Below are 19,806 nucleotides of genomic sequence, written 5' to 3' on the forward strand. Positions count from 1 at the left end.
AAGAAACCGTAACGTGAAATCGACAATCCAAACAGAGAGCGGAGATCTTTAATTAGCGGCGGCGTACGTCCGTTTGCCTTCTAATTTCGCATCACGGAGAGGGACGAGGGCTGCCAAAGAGGCAGAACGCCTCGGCGATGGAAGATTGCCGGCGTGGTTGCTAGCAGCTGGCGCACGGATCGCGCCTGCGGATTGATTACAAGGTGTACACCGGTGCATCTGCCGCGATTCTCCTACTATAGTCGCAATTTCATCCCCGATGATTGCGAGAAAACGATGGAATCGAGAGGATTCTCTCCTCTGTGCAACGACGATCCTTGGCCGATACGGCGAGAAAAAGGAGGACTTTCGAACAACATCTCACGACCTTTTCATCGCGCAAAACCGGCGAGATCAGGAAGTGAGAAACGATCACGAAGGGCAGCAACCACGCACGAACAGCTCGGTTTCCGACTTACAGCGTATCGTTACGTGGAAAAAGCCAGACACCGAAGGCACGATCTCTTTCAATTTCGACGAAAACAATCGGTTTCCGCGCGCCATTAACCTCGACCACGAAGAGCGAGGATCGGTAGCGAAGTTGCCGCGGTTTTCGGAGGAAGAACAAACGACAGGGAACGAACATTCGTGTCTGTCGAGGCAAGGAGGGAGACGAAGAAGGGCGGCGTAATGCCGTGGAAAGTTTATTTCCAAGTTTTTCCATCGGCAAGAAGCCGGTCGTGCCGGTCTGGCCAGCTGATACCTCTCGGCTACTCTGCAATTCCACGGTTGATATCGGGTATTACGAACCGTTTGCTCGTTTCAATTCCCATACTAGCCGAGGTGGTAATGAATATACACGGGGGAACGTTGCCTGGACTTCTGCCAGCTAGTTTTTCCACCGGAATTGAAAGCCGATCTCAGGCTGGACTAGGTGAACTTTATGAGTATCGCTAACGACTAGGGACTTTCGAATTTCGATCAGAGTACAGGAGAAGCAAGTTCAATGTCGCCACGTCTTTCCCATTCGTGCCGCACGCGCGCGTTATCCAGCGCCGCGGAACAACGCTAGCGTGTAGATCGTACTAGCCTCGTCAACCAGTGGTAGCTCGTTAACTCTGAACGATTTCTCATTACGCTCTGCGTCGAGCGTAAGTCTGCTTCCTCTCCGTTACGATCGCCCTTTCTCCCCTTCTATCGAAACTTACACGCATCACGGAGAGGAAGCGGGCAACTCGACGATACCGCCCTCGTTTGGATAATGCTGATATCGGGTAACTTTGCACAGCGTTCAGTCTGACGTTAAGCGTAATGTCGGCCGGTGCTTAAATCGGACGCTGTTCGATTTGCCTCTGTTTCCGAGCTGTTGCGGCGAAATTACCCGGCCGTTTTTCTACGTTTACGCGAAGGTGAAACGAACGATTCGGTGAACGGGAGAAATTAGCCGGGGAGAGTCGCGTGCCGTAGTTTCTGCGGCTTTCGAGTTACGTAAAGGCGATCACGATTACTTGGAAGTCTCGTAAGCGGTGGTGAAAGTGCATCCTCCACCTTGCACCCGGCACTGACCCGCTTTTTCAACGACCGTGAAACGGACCCCCTGGAACTTTCCTTACGCGAGAGCGCATGCGGTTTTGCAGGATGATCCTGAAAGCTGAAGAAATCGAATCCATCGGTAGAAATCCGCAGAAATCGATTCCTCCGTTTATTTCCGCGACTCGGTATTGGATGAATTTCTGTTTAAGAGCGCGGTGGATATGCGCGCAGGTCGTAAAAGTAGGAACTACTGTCAAGCGGTAATTCGGAGGATCGTGGGAAATGGAAGGGATGATGTAATTAAATGGTTATTACCCGTCGAATAAATTCGTAATTACTCGAGTTAATAAACGAGGGAGTAGCTAATAATAAGCAGGCGAACACGCGTATACGAAACTGGATTCCGCGTGCATCGGTACGTCGATACGTCCGTAATCCCTCGAGCTTGACTAATTGATTGGCACTCGTTGTACACTTCCTTGTGCCCGGGTAATCCACGCTTTATCTAAAGGCCGTTTAACTCGGAATTATGCAAAAGCCGCGCAAGCCGGCTCGCAAATCATCGAAGAACAAGCACCGCGGAGAAAATTACACGGCGAACAGCGAAATCATACGACTGCCGGGTCATCGCTTATCCGAACGAGACGTTCTTCGAGACGTTCGATTAGAGGCTGTTTGGAGGCGCGTGTGGGACCCGCTTCCAAATTATCCAACTTCTTTTTCTCGACGAAACCAGATAGCCTGTTCTCCTTCTGCAGCAAATTGAGAGAGAAATTTCTCCCAAGTGTCCCCTCTCGCATAATTTCCCGAGGCTCGTTAAGTCGTTCCACCCACGCCAGGGAGACGAAGGGGTGGACCTATTTCAAGCTCGTGCATCTTGCAAGAAGAACGTCCGAGCCAAGGAGGGATCGTTAGTTTCGAATCTCCGCCGGTGGTACCCGGCTCTGGAATGGCGAATTTCAAAGAAATCCTCCGAACAAGCGGGTTTCGTGTAACCGAGATCCTCCTCCTCCTGGTTCTCGCGTTCTTCCTTCTTGTCCGCGACTGGTTGCCGCGTATCCTTGTCACGAAGCTCGGTGTTGCGGTAGATCGTGTCCTTGAGCGGTACATCTCCGGCTCTTCCTCGGGGCTCCTTCTTTCCCTCCTGTTCTTTTTCTGCCGCCGCTGCATGGAGCGCAAACAAGAAGAAGAAGAAGACAAAGGGGCAAGGGAGAGGAAGGAGCGCGCGCAGGAGTCGAGAGATCCGCTTAGACGGCTGGAAAAATCACGGAACACGAAAGCGAGCCGCTCGTGCATCGGTGGAAGAAGACAAAATGTCGCGGGGGACGGTTTTACATGGCCGTGGCTACGTAATATCTTCTAGCTGGCTGCACGACCGACCGGATGCTGCGTCCTCCGCGCTTGTTTCCCGTGTCTTGAATTTGCAACCGGCCTTTTCTGCCATCTGATAAGCCGCCCTCCGTCTCGCGGCTTATTTGCTTTTTCCTCCGTTCATCGTTGCCCCCGACACTTTTCTTATTTCACACGACGACCACGACGTGGACTGTTGCGGCGGTGGCACCGATCATGCGGTCAATAATAGATGGTAGTCCGCAGCGACTGTCGCGAAAGATCGAACGGCTGCACAGCCACCCTCCAAGAACGCTCTCCGCGAAGAGAGGCCGTGAACAAGGGAACTTTTACGCCGAGTACAGCTCACGTAGCCAAGTCACGTTAGGTCGCCACTGTGGCGTCCATCTAACGGGCCACCCGCAGTCATCTCTCGTCCGCGATTCCACATATTATGCCAGCTACCCTTCTACAGTTGTACCTCTAGCTCGCTTGCGGTTTCTCGTCCGGCGACACTGCGTACCATTGTCTTTCCACTCTGGCTTCCGTGATATAACGGAATCCACTGTTCCGCGCTTGTTACAAAGTAAACAGTAATGTTAACAAATGCATCGTGTATAGCGTGCTCCTCTGTTTTCTTTTCTCCAACCGGTCGGTATCGGTTACCTCGATCATTTTTACTAATTTATTCGGTATTCGAATCGGTTCCGAGTAAAGCTACTATTTCAACCAGTTGGATCGTTCGCCGGTGACACTTGCCAATTGCGTCTACCGGCTCGTCCATTAGAAATTCAACGGATTCTCGGTATTATCGGTGATTCGAACACGCTCCACGGTTACTGTCACGCGACGCGCCATTTCGACTCGCGGCTACCTGCCGGAGCGAGTCGCCATTGCTGGATCCGTAGACTAAACGCTGTATCGAGTCTTCAGCTTCGCGAGGAGTCGTAGAAACGGTTGATCGAGCGTCGAATAATTTCACGAAAGAAACCTCTGCTTCCTGGACGCGTCTTCCAACGGTTTCCGCCAAGGTCTGGATTTTTCCTATCCGTCATACCGCGGCAGATCGTCGAAGCGTGACAGAATCTGGCTGCATTAGAGAAATTGCCCGGAGCATCCTCGGGAGAGAGAGAACTGTTTGCCAGTTGATCGAGCAACGGTTGGAGGTGAACCCGTGGTAGAGAAGTGACGCGTTGTATACGCGATTGAAATATTACGACGTTCGGTGGAACGCTTCCGAGGGATCCATCGGAGTCTACGACCTACCCTGGCGCTGGCGATGATTAAATTTGCATGAAAAATGAAAAGCCGACGTGGTTGCCTCGCGGAGCTTAACTCCGGACGTGGACGTGAAGAGGAGCTGACAAGCTGGAATAGAGTCCTCGTCCGTGGGCTCCTCCGGTTCGACGAGAAAGCCGTCCTCGATCGGTTTGCCGCTTCCAATTAAAGTGTTTTCTCGTTAATGACTGCCGGTGGCCCTCCCTGTCAGCAGCCTGCTATCTGCTAAATCAAACGAACTGCGATCTGAATAAAATGAGTAGAAGTGGACGCGATCGATTAAAATCATAATTAAAGCGAGAACACGAGTTTATTGACGGCGGAGAGATAAAATCGACGGTAGATGGATAGAACGCGAGAATAAGAGGGGGTTAGTTAAGGATCGTCGAGTAAATTTCAAGACGTAGATCGAAGAGGAGAAGAGGTCGCCGCCGCGTTGCCCTCTCAGATTATTATTCCCGCGGTACGATAGGCGCTACGGAAGCCGAAGAAGGGCTTCTCAGAGACGAGGTCGTTGCACCGTGGATCTCTCTGCAAGAAGAAGGTATAATCATATTTCTTGTCTTCTTCTTGTCCCCTTCGCGTCCTTCGGCTCGATCCTCCCCCTCGTTCCGTCTCTCGCCACTCTCAGCCCCCGATATAGAACCACGAAGACGACCACGGTCTGCCCCGCTAATTACTCTCGAGATTTATCGAGAACGGTTCGCGCGCCTCTGTAGCCCCGACGGATCGATCCTTATCGTCTCCTACCACGTTTTTTCCTACGATGACATCCTCGTCGCGACCATGATGAACTTGTTCCTCGATCGAGTTGCTCTGTGTCGGGAACACGATGTTCGTCTTGTTCGAATAAGCGTATTATTTATGTTTCTCAGAAGTGGAGTAGCTGGATTTCGTTTTATTTCTCGATAAAGGAAGACGCGATTCGTTGGTTCCATCGAAGGAACCGATCGGTTCTCGATGCTTTCTCACGGAAGACGAGGCAAGACGGAACGACTGAAAAATGACGCGCGATCATCGAGCTGGTCCCTGCAGAGATTCCCTAGAGCGATCGAGCGGCGGCAGCCTGCTCGGCACCGATTTACGTGCCTTCATTGTTTATGAATCTCTTATTCTCCGAAAGGAAAGCGCTGCTCGGCTGGCTCCGTCTCATTATTTATGAATCTACTCGCGGAGCTACCGTTCGCCGCGGCGCGGCACTCGCGGGAGATGCACTCGTAAATCAGATCGTTGAAGTTCACCGTTGCGGGGATCGCGGCGCGATAACCTCTTCCAGCGAATGCCAGCGTTCCTCTCTCTCTCTCTGTTACTTGCTTCGATCGATTCGCAAACCTGTCACGGACCGTAATATTCCCGTCTCAGCGGAGGAAATTGAACGTATCGTTTGAGGGAGAGTCGATCGCGGCGAGGGATGCACGGTGGAATGACCGCGGCGCGTCCAGTTGCCTCCAGAGAAACTGGAAGTCGCGAAAATTTACGAGCAACTCTCTGGCTTTACCGTTTGAATACGGCGCCCACGTCAAGCACCGAGATTTTATCGCAAACTTCACACGTGAATATTTCTCATTTTCTTTGAATTTTTCACCCGACTAAATTTAAACGTTCTCTAATACTCCGCCGCTAGTAGCAACGTTTCTCGAAGAATGTGAAAAGAGGCGGAGCGGTGTCGTGACGGGAAACGTTGTTACACGAGCGACGCAAAGTGGCCCTAAGCAAGGAGCAAGCCTCGTTCGGGCTATCGCTTAGATCAGCTCGCGAGTAAAATATGCAAATAACAATTGGCCTGCCGGAAATGATAGGTGGGGCGAAATTAGCGGACGGAAACGGTAGTATCGCGGTTTTCAATCTACCACGTTATCACACCAAGATCGCGCACACCCTTTTCGTTCGAGGAGCATCCGTTTCCACGGTAATTCACGCTGTTTTAAGGCCGACCCCGGTACAACGTGTAATTACACCGTGAATTTCGGATATCTTAAACGAATCGAAGTTAGTCGAGTTAAAGGAGAGGCACGAGCATAGAAGGCTGCGCCGTTGTGCCCTCCCGTTGTTCCGAGTCGCGCGAAATAAATTACCGCGAGCGCGCGTACAGCCAATTGGAAGAGGGTCGAACGGACGTGTGGAGGACTCGTTAGCGGTGGTGGACGTCGCGTACAACCACGGAGGGCCATTAATCCGTGCAACGGTGACGTTCCAACCGGCATAAATCTACATGTTCCGGTAGCGATGCTGGCGCGCAGGATGCACGATCGCGATCTCAGGATCAGACGCTACGTACCCTTTATCTCGCCGATTTATCCAGTTCGAGATGACCCGTTCGCCGTCGCATAGACGATCGCTGGAAATCGCTCGAATCGCATGGGAACCAGATCTGTGAGAGTGGTCGAATAACCCGCTAAGCGCGGTTTCAATCGTGGCGTTTTAACCTCCCCCACGTTATTAGCAAGCCTAAGCGCCAGAAGGCAGATGAGTAGCGCTAACAAACCAACCGACAGATGCCGTAACGGATCACGAGCCTGGACGATTTTCGCAGGTGTTCATTTTCGGTGCCCCGGCGAAGAAGCCTCGTGGCCGGGTAATTGATTCTTCACGGGACCATAAGATCCCATCGCGTAATTGCGCGGACGGATCGCCGCGAGTGCTCCGCATAATCGTTCCTACGAGGAGGAGAGGCGGTCGTGACTTTGTAATTAACCGCCGCCGAGAAATGCTCGATTCTAATAAATACCGGTGATCCGTGGCCCTTATCTCGCCTAATGATTAACAATTTACCCTGGAATCGCGGGATTTAATTATAATTACCCCGGCGTGGACGGGGAATCCTTTCTGTATACGTGGACTCCTCGTCGCGCGATTCAACGCGGTTCGACTTTTCATTAGCAGTCCGGAGACGATTCACTTGCTACCTATCGGGTATTCTGCTCCGGCAACCGGTAGCAAGTTAAGCGCCTCTGGCCAGCTCTCGTATTCGTACCAAGTAGGTATCGTCTCTCTTCCTCTTTTCTTTTTTTTCGCAATAGTCAAGGATAACATATTACGCGCGAGCGTTCTGCAAATAACGCGGCTCGTTAAGCCTCTCGTTCAAGTCGTTAGGGTGGACTCGCCTCGTATCAATTAAAAATTACTGCCATTACCATTATAGAGGGAAGCTGGTGGAAACGTTGGAGTGAAACGGCCTGTTGGAACGCGATACTGAAAATTCGAACGTTGAACGACGCAAATGGAGAGCTTTCAGGGGAATTAATTACCTGATAAATCTACGATTACCTCGAACAACGAACGACGTGCAATCGAAATTAAGCACCAGCCTGTTTCGAGTGTATCTGCAAGTGTGAGATCGTTATCTAAGGGAGGGTAAATTATCGACCGCGATTTCACACGCGAGAAAAGAAATTTCGATCTGCAGCTCGAGATTGTTAATTGGTAGGTGTACCGGTAGAAATTTCGCGAAGATTAAAGGGCAGACACGAAAGGCAAGACGTCGGAAATTTCAGATTAAACATACCCGAGCCGTAAATGCAATTAAAGCGCTCATTACCGTTTCTCATCTCCATCTGCGTGTTGAAAAAAATGCCGCAGCAAAGAACGCGTCGCTTATGTATGCAACCTAATCACCGTTCCATTCCTCTAACGAACACCACCGGGTAGCAGCGTTTAATTGCCGTTGCTAAACTCTAGAGGAAGGTAGCGAGCTCTTTCCCGGTGGAAGGGAGGAAAAGCGTGGTGCCACTGTCCTCCGCCTTCCGAAGGGTCGATAAATCCTGGCGACCTGTTTAATATTGATGATCCGATCGGTTTCTGGGCCGAGATCGTCGAAACCAGTTCGTTACCGGCGGACGAGTTAATAAGGAGGCTAGATTCGCCTGTGGCGATCTCGTCGACGTCCCAAGGATGTAGGGGAACGCCTCCGCGAGGGCCTGGTGCATTTGTTACGAGATCATTGTGCCTAGTCACGAGAAAGCCAAGACAAATGGAAATCCGTGCTCTCTCGCCGGGATACCGGGGCTGGAGGCCATGATTCACCGTGAGATTTCGAGCGTAGAAACGTAGAGGGGCGAGGAGGGGTAGGACCGAGAGATAATCCTCGGGACCTCGATCCTTTCATAAACGGGATAATTAAATGGCTGGTGGCGCGATCGAAGGCATCAATTACCTGCGCGGCGGCGGACAATTGGGGAATCCAACCGTGGAATCGTGTGTCAGAGGTGAACGTTACCTGATATGTTATCCTTTGTGAGATCTGCCTGGACGGTTGCTTGGACGTTACTTCTGGTAGAGTTCGATTTTCACTGACTTTGAGATGCGAGATGGTAATAAATTTGCTGCAGGCCCCTCTCTTCCCACAGGATACGACGGTATAGCGTTCACCTTCTCGTAAATTGATCGTTTATTACATTCTCACGTACCGACTTTTCGCATTCGCACAAATCTCTGTTCTCACATCGGGGAGAGAGGGGGGAACTTTATGTTCTTCTTAATCGAATACTCTTCCGAATATCGTAAAACCCGGCGAACAATGGATAAAATTGGCGAATACGTTAGGTGTGCATACCCACGATAGCTAGGTAGGAAGTGGTGAAACCGCGTTTATTAGAACCGATTGCGTTCGTAAAAAGGGAAGAGTCCGGAAGCGACGTGGTTCGCGGAACAAAATACCGGAAGCCACGATCTCCGCTGGCAGAGCCTTGAAAAGCCGTGGAACATCTCGCGAGAACTCGTCGGCCAGGTTTCTCGCTCGTATCGCCGAGAGACCGGTTGTGACGTAAAGGTCAGGGATCCGTGTGCACGCGAAACGACTTTTCCTGCGGGTGGAACGAGCCGAGACAATGCGCTTTCTACGCCTTTCGATTGATCTCTCCTTTTCTCAACCTTGAAAAATTACCAAATCGCCTTCCAGAGAGAACACTTTCTATCCTAACCTTGAAAAATTAGGCACACTGCGAGAGACACATGCGACGTGCAACCTAATCCACATGTGACGTGCATCCTTCCAAACGCAGGAGGAAGTCGAACCGATGGTGGTCCATATGTCGCGGAAATCCCCAAGTCGTTGGGGAAAAGTACGTGTCACGGGACACGCGGCGACGTTAGCAGAGCGGAGGGAAGAAAATAAGGCAGCGTCGAACGGTAACGCGATAAAGTGCCGCTCAAGTAACTCTGTAACCGGCCTCCGCGCCGGAACAAATCCGCGTTTCTTTCACGGCAATCGCGAGGAGAACATTCATCTTCGTAACAGTGCGTCAACCCGTCCGCGGCGTTGGAGTTGGTGCAACCGATACGCGTTCCTCATTGTTACCCGGTCACTTTCGGTATATATTGAGAATTATGATTGCCACGTTGATCGTTAATTATCAAAGTTTCGACGTTACTCAGCCGAGGCAATTAATAATCTCTCGGGATAATGTTCAACGTTCCTCGAAGAAAAGTCGTAAATCTACTTGTTCGTTTAGTTCGTCAGGATAAGAAGGTGGTGACTTTTGTAGGAAACTAATTTCTGCGTTCACGCGGAAGCTCGTGTCACATGACCAACGAGAATTTGGCAAGTGCTACGAGATAAGCAATTCCGTGTATTTGTTCGAGAAGGTAGAATACGGTGTAAAGCGATTCGAATCGATCCCTTGGAACGAAGCCCGTCGCCACGGGGGCGGTCCGGGGGAGGAGACGAGCCACGGAGCCAAGAAGACGAAGCAGAAGAAGAAGAAGAAGAAGAAGAAGAAGAAGAAGAAGAAGAAGAAGAAGAAGAAGAAGAAGAAGAAGAAGAAGAAGAAGAAGAAGAAGAAGAAGAAGAAGAAGAAGAAGAAGAAGAAGAAGAAGAAGAAGAAGAAGAAGAAGAAGAAGAAGAAGAAGAAGAAGAAGAGTTAGGTGGGGGCCGAGGCTGAACCTTTGACCCTTGGTACAAGCCACGACAAAGCTCTCCTCCTCTGTTACACGGTCCTCGGCTATTCCAGGCTCGATGACCTCGAACTAAGGCTACGAAACGTCGTCTGAGGCTAGGCGATCCTCCTCCGGGGGCCTAACGCGCCGTTATCGCATTACGTTAATTTCAGCCCGAGCAATCTCGCGTCATTTACCTGCTGGAGCAATTACCTGAAAAGGCACGTCGCCAGTCACTGTACGTGGTTTTTCCTCACGAAAATACGACGAAAACGAACTCAGGTGAACGAACCACCGAGGAAATAACTACGCGGCGTATGTGTGCGTGTGGAGAGATGGGTGGATTTCGGAAGGATAGATTCTCGAAGAAGAAGAAACGAGAGGAAAACGAAAATGAACAGCGATTGACGTAATGACCGGTCTTGAAGCAGGATTTACGTGCTCGCAAACAGGATTCCTGCCGGTCGAAGGGGTAGAAGAAGCTAGAACAAACCCGCGAAATAGCGAGCCTTACACGGCAGCCAGCAGCCTACTGTAAGTATCGTTGAATCGCTCAATCGACCGGGTGGAAAAACGAGGATCCGCCGAGGCGAACGATCTCGAGCCCTCTCCTCTATCGAGGAGCGAAAGAGACGGAGGGAAGAGGACAGAGCGTGTACAGCTGGGTGTGGATACACACCGGTGAGAAGAACTGGGGGGAGGTGGAGAGGCGGCAAAAAGCTGCGGGGAAAGAAGTAGAAATCCAGGAAGTAGTAAGTCGGTGAAAGACGAGCAAAAGGGAAGCCAGGTGACTTGCGTGCTTGAAGCTTGCACGAGCGAATTACTCGGCCGACGTAGCCAATCTCGAGCGACTTCCTTCGAGGCTCCACCGATCGTCTCTTAACACTTTTATGAACGTACTGTTCGTAGCGAGTGCGGCTATCTATCGGCTTCAGCAACGATTTATTCTCTCGCGGATTGATTTACGAACTCGTTATCGGCCCTACCGACCGTTCCTCGATCTTCTAATTTATCCCGTCCACTTTTGCGGGGCTGATAAAAACGATCGATCGGCGTAAGATTGAGAGGCGAACTTAAGAAGGGGAAAATTCTCACTTCTCGTTAGACTGCCTAGCGTATACGCGTATAGTTCGGCCGGAGGCTAGAACCGCGCGGAACTTCGCTTGAAAAACCGTTTCAGATGCGCGAACGTTTCATTACTCGTCCCGGTTACGCGCGTTCGTAATTCATTAAACGCCTCGCACAAGAATCGAGAGGCGCGCGACTGTTGGTATACCTAGAGTACGACGGGTATAAATCAGCTCGAACGTAATTAACATTTTTCTAACTGGATTAACGTTCGGTTGTGCTTCTGTCTTACAGATGGGCTCGTCTGCGGTCGGCACGATAGCGACTCTGCTCGCGACCGTCACGCTGTTTGCTTTCATCGCTCCAACTCGTGCTGCCCCTGGTAAGTACGTCGTTTTATCGCTCGGAAAATTCTGTCCTTCTTACGGTACATATCTACGTGTAATTATTCAGCTTTTAAACTATATTATACTACGTATGTGTACCGTTGGTGAAAAGAGCAGCAGCAAACTGTCCGGAAACACGTTATTCCACTTGCTTTCAGGTCGATGATTTTTGTTTAAACAAGCCTGGTTCGCGTTTCAGCTAGGACAGCGTTCGAAAAGCTGACGGACTATGATTACCGCGGCACGACCTACTACAGCGTGCGAAACCTGTCTCTGTACGAGTGTCAGGGCTGGTGTCGCGAGGAGGACGAGTGTCAGGCAGCGGCGTTCTCGTTCGTCGTAAATCCTTTGGCGCCGATGCAGGACACCCTGTGCCAGATGCAGAACGAGACAGCCGCGACGAATCCCGCGGCACAGCCGCAGAGAGCGGCGAACATGTACTACATGACGAAGCTTCAGATCAGATCAGGTGAGCTGGCTGGTGAAACACGCTTCGAAACTGTCGACCCATCGATCGAGAACCGGCTCTAATCATGCCTCCATCTTCTGGTTAAATGCTATTAGAAGCTTCTTTCCCTCCTTCTTCTTCTTGCGAAGAATTTCGTATAGCTGCGAGACTCGTCCGTGAACGGTTTTAAACGTCGCTGCATAATCGAGCCACCAGCACGACTTCCTTGATGAACGTTAATACCCTCGCACTTTCGAGAGGTTTCGTCGAAAGGGAGAACAAAGGAGGCGGAACAGGACGGAGCAGGTCAGAGAAAAATCCCGCAATGTAAGAAGTGGTAGCGGAAAAGGTGGAAGGAGAGGAGCGAGGCGCGATAATCCGGGTTTAAACGCTTGTGCCCAAGTCGCTGGGTAGCAGGTAGATGTGCAAATAAACGGGGAAGCCGGTAGCTTCTGGTCGAGTGGAGGGTTGTTTGAGCATAGGCGCATTGTAAACGAGCCTGATATCGTCCGGACAATATTTGAACTTCTTTTTTTTTTTTCTCCCCTTCGAAGGATCCAAATTCTGACTTGCTCTCTCCGTACATTCCTCCCGCGTTCCCGGTATCTCAACTGTAATATAAAAAGAAGAATTACATTTCGAACGAGGCGCTCCTTCGTTGTTCGTCATACTCGGTAGAGTAGCGTGAAGAAGCCGTCAGGCTGATACAAAAGGCGCAGGCGGTCAGCTTTCAGAAAGTGTACAGTTTGGGGAAAAGGGGGGAGCCGGGTGGCTTGACAAACAATGTAAGATCTGCTGGTACCTTTTCCGGCTGGTGTGAAGGATGCTTTAAGCACGGTCGCCGCTGTAAACAGGTACCTGCAGCCACGTCCAAGGTGTCGAGGAGATCCCAAGGGGGTCTAAGAAACCCCTAATATTGGTTTAACGAGCCTGCTGGTACCTTCGATCCTTCCGACTGTCACGGCTCGGTCGTAAAACCCTTGGCTCGGGTCACGCTTTAAAGGATGGACGCCTGCGTCCACCTTTTCGATAGAACAGAGAATGGTATAATAACCAAACGCTCCACCAGAAATTTCATTTACGGTGTCGTTAAATACTGTACGTTGATCCTTCTTAATTTAGACTTTCCTTGGAAAACTGGCGAAGGTAACTTAGTTATACACTTTTGTCCCTTCTGCGATGCGGATTTTAATTAGAAATTGGAGAATTCTGTCGAAACGACGCGCTTTACAGCTGGCAACTTCCGCTCGGTAATCCTTCCTCTCCTAAAATAACCGGTAACAGACGAAACAAGCCTCCGTCATCGAGGCCCCGACTCGTTAAGAATTTGCACGGCCGCGGCCGATCGAGCGACGGACCGACGCTTCGAACGTTAGAATTTGGCTCGCGCGAAAATTTACGTAACGCGCCTCGTCTCGCATCTGGCCGTTTTAATTCGAGAAAATATAGAGATCCGTGTGCCGTATAATTTTAGCGTATTGTCGCACGATGACTCACTACCGACAGGGTTCACTGCCAACGAGAATATTTCCAGCGGGCGAGAAATCGCGAGAAGGGATGGCGTCCCTCGGCAGGACCGCATCGTCTGCGCGCATTCAGGACGCACGAAAATAGTTCGCGTCTGAAAACAGCCGGCCAGCGTATTTTTAAAGATTCCGAGTACAATATTCGGAACGCGATTGGAATTCAACTCGTGCTCAATTCTATTCTCTCTTTATCTTCTGTATCAACCCTTCGATTGCTAACGGCAATTGCCAACTGTAAATATGTCCGAAGCTGATAAAAACGTTTCGCTTATTCTACGTAATTTTACACGCAACAAATACCTATGTATACTTTGGAAAGTTAAGAAATCGCATTTGCCTAACGAGACACGCCGTAACCGATCGATCGGTGCACGATCAGGAATTCGCATAGTCGCGGTGAATCATCCGTGTGAGAGTGACGCGTCGGTTCGTTGGCACGGTCGTCGGCATTAGCGCCGGTTTCGAGAGCGGAACAAAAGAAATTGGAGCGCGCGACCGCTCCCCCGGAGCGTATTCCCGTTTCCCAGCCAAAAATCGCGGCGGTCGTGCGTCACTGGCCGAACGAGGCTCGCGATATGCCAAGTCACATGTCCCTCTGCTCGTGATTTCGGCATCGACGGATCTGCACGTATGCTTAACTCGCGCGCTCGCGTGATCAACCAACCGAGAAATTCGCCACACTTCCTCGGACCGGCCGGATATATAACTGTTCCTCGATCGACGATCCATAGCCACGGAGCCGTACGAATCGCGCATTCTTTTCGCTTCTTTTCACGCAACCGTGCATTCTCCTCCTTCCTCCGCTTTTCATTTGCTTCAACATCCTCGAATAGGAATTGCCGCATTTCTCGCGACCGAGAAACCGCGAGGATGACCTTGGCGTGACCTTGGCTCGGTTGCGTGGGAAAGCTTATTAAAAGAGGCGAAGTCTGGTGTAATTGCAACACGATCGAAGCGAATTAGATGTAGATTTAGAAATTTGAAATACCATCGGGATTCGAAGGTGCCAAGTTGGACGTTCACTCGATTTAGTCTGGCTACAGGTGTTGGTACGCGTGGCTCGTGTTACGTAAGAAAGAGCACTCCCTGTAGCCTGTATATGCCTCGTCAGGTGTGCAAACGACGTGTCTGCGGTCAGGCGTACCCACGTGTCCCGCGGCATCGTAAAATTATACCCGCCGCTTGATCTCGTGCCTTTTGTCGTTCCTTCTTGCGATGAAAAAAGAAATCGTTCACCATTTTCCAGAGAACGTCTGTCTACGGCCGTGGTCCTTCGAACGGGTTCCCAACAAGATGATCCGCGGCTTGGACAACGCGCTGATCTACACGTCGACGAAGGAAGCTTGTCTAGCCGCTTGCCTGAACGAGCACCGTTTCACCTGTCGCTCCGTCGAGTACAATTACGTAACTCTGCAGTGTCATCTGAGCGATTCTGATCGAAGAACGACCGGCCAGTACGTGCAATTCGTGGACGCCCAGGGTGTGGATTACTTCGAGAATCTCTGTCTGAAAGGTAAAGCTCGATTTGAGAAATCTGCGATGAAATTTACACGGAACGTGCGTTAATAAAAGTGGACACTTTCAGGAAAAGAGGCTTGCAAATCCCAGAGAGTGTTCCAGATACCGAGAATCGGCGTGACCGACGACAAGGTCGCGCAATACGCCGGATTGCATTATTACACCGATAAAGAGCTCCAAGTTCAAAGTGAATCCGCGTGTAGGTTGGCCTGCGAGATCGAGAACGAGTTTCTCTGTAGATCCTTCCTCTATCGCGGTGCTCCACAGGAATCCGCTTACAATTGTCAGCTATTCCATCTGGATCATTGGACCCTTCCCGACGGTCCCTCGGCGTACCTCAATGCGGAACGACCGTTGATCGATAACGGGGAAAGGGTTGGCACCTATTTCGAGAACTATTGTGAAAGTAAGAAACACCTTTCCAGTTGCATTTTTCTCCTTGTATATACGTACACGTACGGCGAAGGCATTGTTCCCTGTTCAAATTGATTCGCAGAGGGTACAGGCCCTGTGGCGGATCCCCTGCCAGTTGTGTTCGAGACTACGGAAGATCCCACCATAAACAACCTTACGCGGAACGACATAAACTGCGATAAAACTGGTACCTGCTACGACGGTACGTATACAGAGGTCCGTGGTACGGCAATTAACGAGGGGCGGAACTTTCGATTGGCCTGCAAAAAAATTACGTCTTGGTCGTTCTCATTGTCGAAGTCTGGACAATAAAAGATCCAAATAACGTCTGTAATTTCAACGATATTCGCGCGGACTAAAATGGATCGGCAATTATAATCGTAAAATACAATTACAGTATCGGTTGACTGCAAGGATACGAGGATTGCTGTTCAAGTTCGTACGAACAAACCGTTCAACGGTAGAATATACGCTCTCGGCCGTTCGGAAACCTGTAACATCGACGTGATAAACAGCGATCTGTTCAGGCTCGATCTGACTATGAGCGGACAAGACTGTAACACTCAGAGTGTGGTAAGTGATACAGGGTAGATATTATGTACTTACTTTACGCGTTTACACTCTGGCCGTATATCCGCTCGAGTCGTTGGATCCTCCTGAAACTCTTTGTTCACTATGGCAGCGTGACGGTTTTCAGACTGGAATCTACTCGAACACGGTCGTCCTCCAGCACCATTCCGTGGTAATGACCAAGGCTGATAAGATATACAAAGTGAAGTGCACGTACGACATGTCCTCGAAGAATATTACCTTCGGGATGATGCCTATCCGGGACCCGGAAATGATCAGTATCACCAGCGCTCCAGAAGCCCCTCCGCCAAGGATTCGTATCCTCGACAGCAGGTCCAGGGAGGTCGAGACTGTCCGCATCGGAGACAAGCTAACCTTCAGAATCGAAATCCCGGAAGACAGTGAGTGTCTGTTTGCACTCCTTCCAAAAGCTATTCGTCTTAACTCTTATCGTTTACAATCTATGCAGCTCCCTATGGAATCTTCGCAAGAAGCTGCGTCGCCATGGCAAAGGACTCGAAGAGCACCTTCCAGATTATCGACGACGAAGGGTTGGTCTTTCGTGTGTCTTAAAGGATAATATTCCGCAGAAGAATATGAAGTTTACTTAAAAGAGCAATTTCTCTCGTCTTTAGATGCCCAGTGGATCCGTCGATCTTCCCAAGCTTCACGCCTGACGGAAACGCTCTTCAATCTGTCTACGAGGCGTTCAGATTCACCGAGTCGTACGGCGTGATCTTCCAGTGCAACGTCAAGTACTGTCTGGGACCCTGTGAACCGGTAATTAAACGAACTCCAAAGCGAACTCTTGCTACCTGTCTTGCCGACAGAATGCGAAAAACACCGATTAATTGCAGGCTGTCTGCGAGTGGGGACGTGAATCGGTAGAATCGTGGGGCAAGAGGCGTCGAAGAAGCATCGCGAACGCCACGGAGGAGAAGGCAGAAGACATGACGTTGTCTCAGGAAATCTTGGTTCTCGACTTTGGCGACGAGAAGCAGTCGGACTTCTTGAAGAGCGACGCTAGCATAGACTTCAACGAAGCCGGTAATTGCATGGAAAATAACGCGAACCGTTCGAGAATTTCCTTTGAGTGCCGTTTATTACGTTACATGAAAAATTCCATTACATCTGGCAGATAAAACGGTGACTATAGTGGAGCCGTGTCCAACCAAGACTTCCGTGTTGGTCCTCGGCGTGACGTGCGCTCTCCTGGTCCTCATCTACATTTCCACGATCTTCTGTTACTACATGAAGAAATGGTTGTCACCCCGCAAAATGATGCCGTGAAAACTTTCCGTCGCCAGCCGGGGAGAGGACGGGTGGAGCGGCGGGGAAACCTCCGGATAAAGTGCAAATTCACCTCGCGTAACGCGTCGTGCATGTTACGAGACCGCATGCGATGAACCCGAAAGACACGTGTTCCAGTGGACATGTGGAAAAATTGCGACTTGCACAGCGCCTGCCGTTCGAAGGCATTACTCACGTTTCGCGCGAAACACATGCTTCCGGGAAACGTCGCGGAAGAACCGTCAGTTTTTCCACGCGAATCACTGCCGGATAATCCTTCTCTCTTAAAGACCAATTTCAGGTTTATCGCGATGCGTCACGTATATCATCGAGAACTTTTATCATTTACGATTAGACGGGGAACATGATATTAGAGAGAGCGTTGGTGGTTACAGATGCCCCTCGACCTCGAGGAACTTTCAACTATAATGCGTATGCGACGCTAAACAGTCGTGTTGTAAAATCGAATGCAAGAGGTAAAATCAAGGGCATCTCTAAAAAAAGAAAGCTACATCGACAGAGGTGTCTCATTTGCTGTTAGATCGGGGAACTGTTGCGCATGACGGAAGTGTCAAGTCGCTTGTGCAACTGTGCCCCGAAGAAAAATCGTTTCATCGATGATGTTAAAACGCACTCATTATAGAACACTTTAAATATAATTTCACGCGGACACGCGACATTTAAGACGATTGCGGGTGACGAGAATCACGAGGCTTCGCCGCTTGTGCAACGCCTCGCGAGGGGGATTTATAGTTTTTACATACACATCTCTGAGAATCGATTTCGTAGGTGAACGATATAGAGGTATAGACACATCGGTTACAGAATAATCTTTAACGGGACAAGTCTTTTACGCATCTTTACACGTCTGACATTTCACTTCCATTTATACAGAAAATATTTATCGTTACATATCGGATCTTGTAGATCGCATGGGACGAAGATCGCAGGGATCTTGCGTGCAATATTTCGTGGCGAGTCGCGGAACATGGATTTTCTCGAGGACGATGAAAACGATCGGTAGTAGGAAAGAAGGTAAAAGAAAATAATAACGGACGTCTCCACGGGACGCCATACACACACACACACACACACACACACACACACACACACACACACGCTCCTCGTAATCGAGAAAAGCTGGATCCATTTGATTGAGTTATCGTCGACTGGACGAAAATTGTTCCTCGATCCGCGAACCACGATGTTCTTTTCATTAAGAGCAACCAGAGACACCCTGACAACGAACGTTGTAATAAGTACACTTTATTTAAGGACATCTTAGACACAGCTAACTGTCTTATCTCATGAGGGCTACTTCTGATCGGGTTGCAAGGAGAAAACCAGATGGAAAAAGAGATAACAATTCTCTTCCATCCACCGTAGACATTCCAGTATCGTCGTCGCGCGAGTGCCCCCCCTCGATCACCTATCGTTCGACACGGCCCTGGCTACTTTTTATTCCGCGGAAATCGACTTGTAACCCGTATCAAGACTAGCGATATTTAAAGGTTCACGCTTCACTAACGTCTCTAGCGATACAACTAGCATTTAAGGTAGAAAATAAACGGAGCATGTAAGCATAGGCAAAAGAGAGACAAAGTGAGAAAGAAAGAGAGAGAGAGAGAGAGAGAGAGAGAGCGAGAGCATTTTTTCAACGCGATGAGCAGTCTTGATGTTTCAGCTTAGATTAGCACTTTTATCGAACGTTCGAAACTGTCTTCCTAATTTTTTGCTCAACGAACAGCAATCGGATGTTAGAAAAGTTACGATCGCCATGATAGAAAGAGAAAATAGAAGGTTAATGCGCGAAGTCGAGCATAAACTGGCCGCGAAATTGAAGTTTGTGAAAGTGCTGATTGCTCGAAACGGATAGACTGCGAGAAAAATCACCCTTTCGGGATCCATAGGTGCGGGTACTTCGATTCTCGATATCGAGCCATGAATTTTCAGATTATATAGAATTTATACTCTGGCATTGCGATGTATTCGAATCACGACAAATTCCCGTTCCATCATGTTTATTATCGGTTCAACGGCGTCACTCAAAACTGACAAATACAAATAAATCGTTTTAAGGAGTACTTGTAAACGATCGAAATATATTTTTAATAAATTCTGATGATAATGATATCGTTCGAATGTTGAGAAACTTAAGTGGAGAATAAAAGTACGATTTCAACGTGGTCTCGTATCGAAATATGGAGAAGGAACGGTAGCAAGAAACGCACACCCATAAAAATGCATAAAATATTAGCAGCATTAACCATATTCCTGTATAAAATGCATCGAATATTCTGCAAGTGTCGCTTTCATGTACTTAAAACGATAATAGTTGCAACATGTGCAAAGGTGCACCGTTTAAGTTTCAGTTGATATTCTCGATTGTTCCTGACTGCATTTATCGGTACGATTAAAAAGGATTTTGGAAAGAATCTACCCCTTCGAGGGTAGAACCGAGTAAAACAAGTGTATATATTATTGGATCGTAGTAGGTATTGAGATGGAGACACACATACACGCATCAATATCACATGTATTTGTACTCTATTTATGTACGCGAATATTTCAATAATTAAACGAAGATCAATTG

At 49.4% G+C, this 19,806-nt stretch overlaps 1 protein-coding gene across 1 annotated transcript; it reads left to right on the top strand.

Moving 5' to 3' along the window:
• Positions 1–11,656: 11,656 nt before the first annotated feature.
• LOC108571797 lies at positions 11,657–17,227 on the top strand. The gene is made up of 10 exons (XM_017933936.1): positions 11,657–11,916; positions 14,668–14,934; positions 15,007–15,363; positions 15,436–15,555; positions 15,751–15,926; positions 16,051–16,324; positions 16,393–16,474; positions 16,559–16,703; positions 16,781–16,970; positions 17,062–17,227. The coding sequence occupies exons 1-10, from the start codon at positions 11,805–11,807 to the stop codon at positions 17,211–17,213; spliced, it is 1,875 nt and encodes a 624-aa protein (XP_017789425.1). The 5' UTR covers positions 11,657–11,804; the 3' UTR covers positions 17,214–17,227.
• The last annotated feature ends 2,579 nt before the right edge of the window (positions 17,228–19,806 follow it).

Source organism: Habropoda laboriosa, unplaced genomic scaffold (assembly GCF_001263275.1).
Source record: "Habropoda laboriosa isolate 0110345459 unplaced genomic scaffold, ASM126327v1 scaffold99, whole genome shotgun sequence".
Lineage (NCBI taxonomy): Eukaryota > Metazoa > Arthropoda > Insecta > Hymenoptera > Apidae > Habropoda > Habropoda laboriosa.